Below are 9,768 nucleotides of genomic sequence, written 5' to 3'. Positions count from 1 at the left end.
GGATAAATCTGCAGCGCATTTCGGGGGGATTCTGACATCCCACACTCCCGGAAGTGTCAAATGCCTAAGAGACTGGCTGAGGCTAGATGGAGGGAAGGTAGGAGACACTGGCCACCAGAAAGGCAAATATAATAGCTCATCTATTGCAGAGACTTTTAATCGGAATTGGTTTTTTAACCTGAACTTTAAGAAGGCAATACAGCCTTTATCTGAACCCAGCAATCTGACATTTGATTGGCTGTTACAGATCACTGCGCTATTTGCATCTACCCACTGCATTATGAATGAGCATAAAAAATTGTGTCACAGCTAATATCAAACACTCATCCAAAGTACCACGTCTGTCCCCAAAGGGACCATTGTAACCCTTCACCAACTGAGTCCCACTGCTTGGCCGGCAAACAAACCTCTGTGCAAAACAAAAATAAACAAATGCCACTCAACATTTTAATGCCAAAAGACATGCAGGTGACAAGAAAGTAATCTCTGCGTGGATAAGTGTCAAATTTTATGAACATTTATGATAAAAATAAATCTTACCTCTATGGGACAGTTACGGTTTCCTAATTTATATTTAACGAGTGACACAAGTTCCTGTATTATTAGCCATTGCAAGCACCAATCTCATTCCCTAAACCCGCTCAGGGGTCTAATGCTGGCCACACAAGCACCAATTTTGCATTTCTTTCATTAGATTTGACTGGATTTATTAGTTGCATTTAGGAATGTTTTAGGATTTCCGCCATTGTAACTACAGCCATAGCACAGTATGAGGTGGCTGTGTGGCCCAGAGACACAGGGGGGCCATTAGAGATTTAAGCAGGTAGGATTAGTAAAAGCATTTGGCAAATACATTTGGCTAAAAGGAATGTATATACAGTTTGGGAACCTCAAAAATTCGGAATCTGAGGTATTCCCATTGAGATGGAGATGGGAGGGGGGCCTGTATCCGTTTTGTTATGGGGCCGGAGCACGTATGCAGCCTTGATTTCCAAAAAACTTTACTCACTCAATTTTTGCTTTAATAATTCAATTGGTTAAAAACATTTAATTACAATATATGCAACTCTCTCATTAAACGCAATAGAAATTCTTACAAAACTGCTTCCTTTTTAATTCCACGTCCAAAAATACTGACGGCCAATCAAAAATGCTCACTTGGGTTTCTTATAGTCAGATCACATTGACATAATCAGCTTAGTGAATGACTGGACTGAAGTGCGGGTGTGATGATAAGCAATTCAGATAACCAACTGCTTTCAGGATCAGATTTTTTTTATTACCCTTACATGACTAAGTTAGCTTAGAGATGCTCAGGTAATATCTTTTCAGGGGCTCCAAAAATTACAAAAACTGACATGTAGGGTGGCAGAGAAATGGCACATGAACATTTTGGTTTACCATTTTCAATGGGCACTGTTGTGGGTGAACAATGCGGATTTGGCTTAATTTTAGCACCAGACTGTAAATTGGGTGCAGCAAATGTGTGTGAATGGTATGGACTGCCTAACCTGATAAAGTTTTATCAAGCTATACTTTAAAGGAAAAAATAATTAAGATTAAAACAATTCCCTTCCTGACCCTCTGTGGCACCTCTTCCACGTATGAAAAACAGTGACCCACTGCTGAAGTCCGGGATAGCTACCTACCAGTCTTAATGCCACCCCTCATTATGATGTCACCAGACCACCACTGGAGTCTTCAGGCCCTTGTGAGGATCCTGGTAATGGGGCAGTGGTGTGAACACCCAAAGAAGGACCCTCCTACTCTACGGTGAAGAAGTGGGAAGACTCAGGACTTTGCACGTCACAGGACTGTGGCATTAGGTAAGCATTTGGGGCATTCAGTTTTTCTTTAGTCCCCTTGCGATTAGCTAGGATTGGGTAGAGGCTCCCCTGCCTGGACGTTAATGTGATTACTAATGACTTTTGCATTTCAATCTGATGTAACACTGCCAAACAATTGCATTGTTGCTTCCTTGCAAGAATTAAGAGTTTACAGAACACTCCCAGAAATGTCATGTACTGCTCATGTGATTGGGTCAATGCTTTCCCCAGCAGCTTGTCTCATGTTAGAACACAGAGGCTGGTCATGTGACTATGTTAGTCAGTCCTTCCTCACTGAGGAAGTAGGAAGCAAATGGAGCTCATTTGTAAGTTTGAAACAGAAGATAACCTGACAATCTATAAAGTGACTTGACAAGTATTTTTTTTTTTTTCTTAACAAAAAGAGGAGTTAAGCTTTAAGTTACTTCTTAGAACAGAGGTTCAAGCTTTCCAAGGACCACCAACTCCAAGGTACGTTTGACATAACTCCATTTTTCCCACAGCATGTTGTTACCTGCAGGTTTGGCTGCCTCTCGAAAGAGACAAATCGCATTAGGTAAAAAAGATGGTTGTCAAGCATGAATTTTTATCTGTTTCAAGAAACAAGCAAAGAAGACCCGCAATTGGTTGGAGGTATGCTTCAAGGTGTCTCATTGGCTAATCTAACTGTCTTATGCTGATCTGCATCTAAATACATTCACCGATTCCAATCCTCGTCCAGCACATCGACCCGTACTAGGTTGACTTGGTAATACTGGTTGGCCCAGCAGATTTGTCGTTATAAAATGTGTCAAACTTCGCAAGAGATACATAGAACGTTTTGCATTTTATCACCACTAGACACAAAACAAAAAAGTCATCAAAATGGTAGAAATACCCAGAAGGCCTTGCAACAAACAGAGCGCATTTCCTCGTGAAGTGTTGGCCGCAGAGGCAGCTGCACCAAATTTGAAGAAGAAGAAAATGAAATAAAGCCTGAAAAACACGCCCATGGCCTGGAAGAACAAGTAAAACTTTCACCGACGTCAAAGCCTCCCAAGACAGATTAAGCAGAAGCCCCTTGTTCTCAGACCACTTTCGTAGTCCATCAAGTACAAAATGGAGGATACTTCCGCCTAGTGTTTCACCGCTATAAAAACTTTGTGGTGTCCTTGAACCAGCTAGGTGCCATTTTGGACCTTTTTGACTTCGTCCTCTTCCCAGCATCATCAAAAAAGAGCCTTCACTGGAAGCCAAATTATACAGCAGCGAGAGTCTATACCTTGATACAGAAAGAAAATTAAACACTCCCACACCCACGTACATGTGCAGGCAACATTTTACAAAAGAATAACAAGGACGCCCTTTGATTATCTGTAAACATTTCCATCTTCCCATCAGGCCCGCAATTGCTCTCGTCAAACACACATGCTCACGAACGATCACGCATACGCACAGATGGGCCTGATTCTGCCTCTTTCCAGTGCCCGCCCTGCCCACTCCCACCCCCCGTGGCTTGATAAGGCCTGCCCTTGCTTGAAGGTCTGCCCTTGGTAGTTGGCGAGCCCTGGTCAACACTCAACTAGGCTGCCTTCCTTTACTTCCTGTGGCACTGTATCCCAGATGCACCTCGATCACTCCTAGACCCGGTTGGATTGGGGGCAGTGATGGGTGTTGAATGTCAGAGAGTTGTTCTCGGGGGATTTTTGGGAACAGCAGTCTTGACAGTTGTCTGAAAGGGATCCTGCAATTTAGAAAGAGACAAAAAATTATTAAACATAGACCATCACACAGTTATACTATACTGCATATTAAACTGAACCTATGTTCATACTCTAAACTGTCACTGGACAGGAAAAGAAGGCCTCCAAAAAGGTGCCTGCATCAACGGTCACGTGTTTTGCAAAAATGTATGGGAACCCTTAAATTTAAGTTTCAGTCAGCTCCTGTGGTTTAAAAAAAATGGAGCGGAGAGGGGGGGAGATTTCCCCATCCCAAATGTTATATAACTTATATTGGTCAATATTTTTAATGGATGTCCCTCACTCTTGGACACAGTGGTCTGTCCTAATTTGCATTATAGAGCTGTCCAAATTTAAGGGGCTCCCCGAATCCTCTTTAGTGGATGCAACAGATTACTCAGGCTTCTTGAGACATCAGCTCTTCATATTTGATGATAGTCTAGAGCAGGGGGTAGCCAAACTTCGGCCCTCCAGCTGTGGTGAAACTACAAATCCTATGAGGCATTGCAACTCTAACAGCAACAGGTAGGACTTGCAGAGGCAGAAGCATGATGGAATTTGAAGTTTCACCACAGCTGGAGGGTTGAGGTTTGGCGACCCTGGTCTAGAAGGGTCAAAGTTCAAATTAAGAACCACCATTGCCATAAATAGTGTATTCTTGTATTGTAATTTGAGTGGTTAATTCATGTATGGGGCCTGGCAGTGTTCTAGTTTATACTAATGCCTGTCACAGGAATGTTGCTGGACAGCTTTGTCTGCATGTAAATGTTGAGAAACATATAAAAACATTTAAAAATATAGAAATGGAATCCATATACTAAATTCTATCATTACATGTATTAACTCCATACAGTTATCAGAATAGAACAATTTCTTGCAATAGTGGCCCTTTAAATAGCAAGTCAGAAGAGAAAATAGGTATTCTCAGTTACCCTAAACGTATACAGATGGGAATATTGGGCCTTGCGTGGGAGCACCCAGCAAATTACTGATTACTACATTACAAATTACTACAAAATGCAGCTTTGTCTACAGAATGCTCTCCTAACAGCTCCTAAGAAGCAAAGGCATCGCGTAAACCTGACTGTTGTGTACATCTGTACAATAGCAACAAGTCTGAAGTATCCCCATTGACCAGAGTAGATGCTTCAAGAGCCTGTACAAGCATAAGGGAATAAGACAGATACATACTGTATACTATTATATATAAAAGCTAGATTTTGCTGAAACGGTTTGTGTCCATCACTGCCATAATGCCACACTCTCTCTCTCTCTCTCTCTCTCTCTCTAAATGGACTTTATTTCTTTATTCTGCATTTTGGAATCCAGCGGCTGAGAATGACACAGTCACATGGCTTTGTAGCAGTTGGGGAGAACAGCGCACCCTGGTGGGGTGTCTGTGCCTGCTCCTTGTAATGACATCATCATGAGCACAGCAAGGACTGCTCAGCTATGACATGCAGAAGATGAAGAGACAAATAAACACGGATAGATATTTTTTACAAATCTTCTAAATATGTATGGCCATTAGATTGGTCGGGACCCTATAAACAGTAAGATTTTTTTTCTGATTTATTTTGGGGGTTAGGCTGTTTGGGCTACCAAGAGGCAAAGACTCACGAGTAGAATTCTTTTTTAAAGGGTAATTCCACTTTCCCAAGTGAATTTGGAAAAATGGAATTACCCGCTCCAATCTGGCCCTCTCTTCCCCCCGCTATACGTACCTTTGGGCGATTGCTCCTTCCCCTTCTCCGATGCCCGTACTGCTGGCTAAAACAGAAAGAATGGTCACCAGCACTGCAAGATTTCTTCAAAACTAAATCCTTTTATTCATTCCTGCAGGTCACATCACCAATGCGTGGCCATATGACATTCAAGAATGAATAAAAGGATTTTGTTTTGAAGAAAACTTGCAGTGCTGGTGACCATTCTTTCTGTTATGCAAGTATTTGGCGGCGCCATCCGTGCCCCCCCCACACACATTATATGGGGCTTCTCGGTCAGGAGTGCGGTGGGACTCTCTATTTGACAGTACTGCTGGGTAGGGCAACCCTGCACTCTGGATTTTGAATTTCGCGAGCAATGACTGGTCAGCGCGGTCACTTGATCCCACTGACCAATGAGTGCTCGCCATTTGCAAGCAAAATTCAAAATCCAGAGTGCACGGCTGCCCTACAGTGCTGAAGAGAGGAGGCTTCACAGGACTGGTTGCACAACATGGAGGAGGTATAAAGTAAGTATTGACGCTTAGCCCTTATGCCTTGTAGCACTGGGGGTCCCCGGTTCGTATCCCGGCCAGATCACCATCTGCAAGGAGTTTGCATGTTCTCCCTATGCTTGCGTGGGTTTCCTCCAGGTACTCCGGTTTCCTCTCACACTCCAAAGACATGCTGGAAGGTTAATTGGCTCCTGTCCAAATTGGCCTTCGTATGTATACAAGTGAGATAGGGACCTTGGATTGTAAGTTCCTTGAGGGCAGGAACTGATGTGAATGTGCACTATGTAAAGCGCTGTGTAAATTGTCAGTGCTATATAAATACCAATAATAAATAAATAAAATAAATATTCCTCTACTCCTAGACTTAATGAGCATTGAACACTTGCAGGGGGAACGGAAGGCTGAATGGGTCACTGCAAGGGTACTTTTTATAAAAAAAAAAAAAAAAAAGTGTCCAGCTTTAAACATACAGATTCTGAAATGCTGGTCAATTCCCAGACCAGGAAAGGTGCGGGAGCCTGCATAAATCACATTAGCAACGTGAACACAGACCAAAACATCTTGCAAACAAATGAATTAAGGCCAGATGTGCTAACCGCACATTTGGCCAAGCAAAAAAATAAACCCTTTCATCATTTGCACGTTGCCTGTTTATTGTATTACAGGAGTCAAATGCTCCAGAGAAGTCCCAGCATGCCCTGGTTTTAAAGCCCGACTCCAAGTAGGCATCTGTTTATGGGAACTGTCGTGTTTGCCAAAGGATTTGTAATCCTGCTCAAACAGCCATGTGATCCAGGAAACTCCTAACAGACGGGCCTTTGACCTCCACTGCAGGCAGCACAGCTTGGTCAAGAACCAATCCCCTTCCGCAGTGTGCTGTCTAGACAATGAATGGGCAGAAGAACACCAATAAGGCCATCCCTTTACTTACCATGCTCTCTCCTCCTGTCAGCAACAATTAGGCCATCCCTTTTTATTGTGAGCAGTAGACCCCAACTGGCTCACACTGTTACCCCTCCTTCTCATATTCTGAGTGCTGCTTCACGTACCTTAACCAGTTTTATTTACAAATGCATATCATTTTTTTTGTAATCAATAGATAGCTGCAATCATTTGGTTGTTAACCCGTCACAAATTGAGCATATGATGGAAAAATACTAGAATTTGTATGGGTATGACACAAATTGGCCACCAACCTCCCTCTCCCCCTCCAGAGCAAGTCCAAGCTTTTTACCTTGTTCCTGTAGCGAGAAACAGCTTTCACTAATCCCTGTGACATCATCATCAGGCTTGCAAAATTCTTACAGGGGCAGCTACTGGGGGGGTTAGTTCCAATTGACCTAGGCACGCCCCCAGACTTACGTCTCCCGAAAGCCCTTCCCTTTAGCCCTGGTTCACACCTAGGAGTTTTTGAGCACTTCGAAAAGCGCGTTTAACTGCCCAACACAAGAAATCCCATGATTTTTAATGACCCTGGTTCACACCTGAGCAGAAAAACGCCAGACAGCTAAAAAAAAGATACAGGAGCTTCTTTCCTCCCCATAGACTTCATTGGAAATGCCCAAAAACGCGCAACAGAAGCATGTTGCACATTTTCGTGAGCGTTTTACCCCCGTTTATACGTGCGTTCTTCCATTGCCGACAATGGTTTGCACGCTGCTAACGCGCGTACAAACGTGCAAAAACGGTGCTGCCTAGGTGTGATCAAGGGCTTACACAGTATGAGGGCAGGCTTTTGGGAGTCAAGGCAGCCGGTTGCTTTGTAGGAAAATACATCAAATTGCATGAGGGGGTTATAGTCCAGCAGGCAGGGCTGACCACACTGGGTGGGATTTCAGTGCAGCAGAGGCACTGTGTTGTCAGGGCAAACAGGAAGTTGGGAGCACATTTCCTGTACTGCAGCATTTTTAAAGGGATAAACATGGGAAAATGAGCATGTGCTACAGAGATGTATTAAATATGCTTATTTTGCCCTGACCTACACTTTAAGCAGTTCAAGTTGATTCTTCTGAACTGAATATTGTAATGTAAACAACTATCAGATAAAGTAATGAAGGTTAATAATGACGCTCATGTGTTACAATCTGGAATTCCCTTTTAAACTAGATTTTTTTTTTAAACACAGGGAAGTCTGTTCTTTGCTGCACAAGGAGGAGAGATGGAGGAGGTTAGATCAGGACAGGAGCTGAGCCAGCAGAATCATTACTGTGCTCTGTATATATTTACTGTACATCGAACATGAGTCTAGGGCTAAATTCCTGGCCTTGCAGTCTTGGAATTGCACAAAGCTGATATTCCCGTTGGTGACAACCTCTGGCCTAAGCCTGCATTCACATACATATTGATGGGAAAATACCGCTGGGGCACGCTTGTAACGCTTCACTGCCGCATTGAGGATTTTTTTCCTCCTACAATGCTGTTTGTTATTTTAGGTGTGTATGGCTGCGGGGAGACGGTTCAAACAAGCCAGGCCAGCACAATGAGCTCCTTTCACGGCAGTTATCAGGCACTTTTCACAATATAATCAGTATGGCACAGATAACACGTGCGCCACGCAGCTACGGGCTCTACTGAATAGAACAACAGCTAGAGATGCCAACTAGTTCTTAAAGGGCAACTCCGGTCTTGTTACAAATTAGTGTAAATCCATGCCATACAGGTTAGCCTCTGATGGAATAATGTCCTTTAAATGTAGTACAACTGTAATAGGACAGACCTAAGCAATTAATTGTGCAAATCAATTAGGCCATTGCAATAGACAGTTGTTTTATAACCAACCACGCAGGCCATTGCAATAGACAGTTGTTTTATAACCAACCACGCAGGCCATTGCAATAGACAGTTGTTTTATAACCAACCACGCAGGCCATTGCAATAGACAGTTGTTTTATAACCAACCACGCAGGCCATTGCAATAGACAGTTGTTTTATAACCAATCACGCAGGCCATTGCAATAGACAGTTGTTTTATAACCAATCGCGCAGGCCATTGCAATAGACAGTTGTTTTATAACCAATCACTCAGGCCATTGCAATAGACAGTTGTTTTATAACCAATCACGCAGGCCATTGCAATAGACAGTTATTTTATAACCACACAGGCCTAAGTTGGCAGATCTAGAGGAAATTGTACAATCAGATTGTATAGCGTATAGTTAGCTTACCATTTCTGACTGGTACACCAGTTGCCTTAAAGCTAATCTATGGTGGCTTTACAGCTATGATCCCCAAAAGTATTAATGCGGTTCTGTATTATAAAAACACTTGAAGGACCCATTCAGATCTAGACGCTTGTTACTGCAATGCACTTAGCACCTTGAAATGCATTGTAGCGGTGTTCAATTTGAATGGCACCCCAACACATTAAAACAACACACGGCCAAGGTGCTTGTATTGCAGCGCAACAAAAAAACGTGCATTAAGGTGAGCTGTGTTGTAAAAAATAGCGTTTTTAGGTCTGTTATTGTAAATTGGCAGCCCATTCAAATGAATGAGCTAGCTTAAATCAATGTGCAACATAACATGTGTGCGTTACTGTGCCTCAATGGACCAGATAGATCTGAATGGTAGTTAGATGCAAGTCATCTGCCACTAGGAATCTCCTGTACAGGAGTCCTCGAACTGGGAGAGAGAGGGGCAGGATTTAAGACGAAATCAAGTATCTTGCATTCACAACTGCTGACAAGGAACATGCTGATAAGAGTAGAGAGATAACCTTAAGGTGCCCATACAATGGCCGAATTTGGGCCGGTTTTTAATGTGCTGACCGAGATTCTCACAGTGTGTGGGGCTGTTGCTCCCTTTCATTTAATTTCCATTGCTATGCCTGATGAAGGGACCCTGTGTGGCCCTGAAAGCGCTTGTGTAATTGAGATGAGTTTGCAATAAATACACGATTTATGATCCTTTAAGGACTTCGGTGTGCTGGTGACGTTTCTGCAATGATCTACATTTGGTGGGCCATACGCAGCAGTGGCGTAACAACCGGGGGGGGCGTGGGGGT

At 43.1% G+C, this 9,768-nt stretch overlaps 1 protein-coding gene across 1 annotated transcript in view; it reads right to left on the bottom strand.

Annotated features, from left to right (window-relative positions):
• Positions 1–2,414: 2,414 nt before the first annotated feature.
• The window catches only part of CAMK1 (calcium/calmodulin dependent protein kinase I), a 111,946-nt gene continuing 104,592 nt past the window's right edge, over positions 2,415–9,768 (bottom strand). Inside the window, exon 12 of the mRNA XM_018576120.1 lies at positions 2,415–3,549. Within this exon, the coding sequence (XP_018431622.1) occupies positions 3,446–3,549 (104 nt within the window). The 3' untranslated portion in view covers positions 2,415–3,445. The remainder of the gene's footprint in view (positions 3,550–9,768) is intronic.

Source organism: Nanorana parkeri, unplaced genomic scaffold (assembly GCF_000935625.1).
Source record: "Nanorana parkeri isolate BGI_ZX_2015 unplaced genomic scaffold, ASM93562v1 scaffold56, whole genome shotgun sequence".
NCBI lineage: Eukaryota > Metazoa > Chordata > Amphibia > Anura > Dicroglossidae > Nanorana > Nanorana parkeri.
The sequence above is the reverse complement of the archived record's forward strand: the minus strand, read 5'-3'. Positions and strand labels throughout refer to the sequence as shown.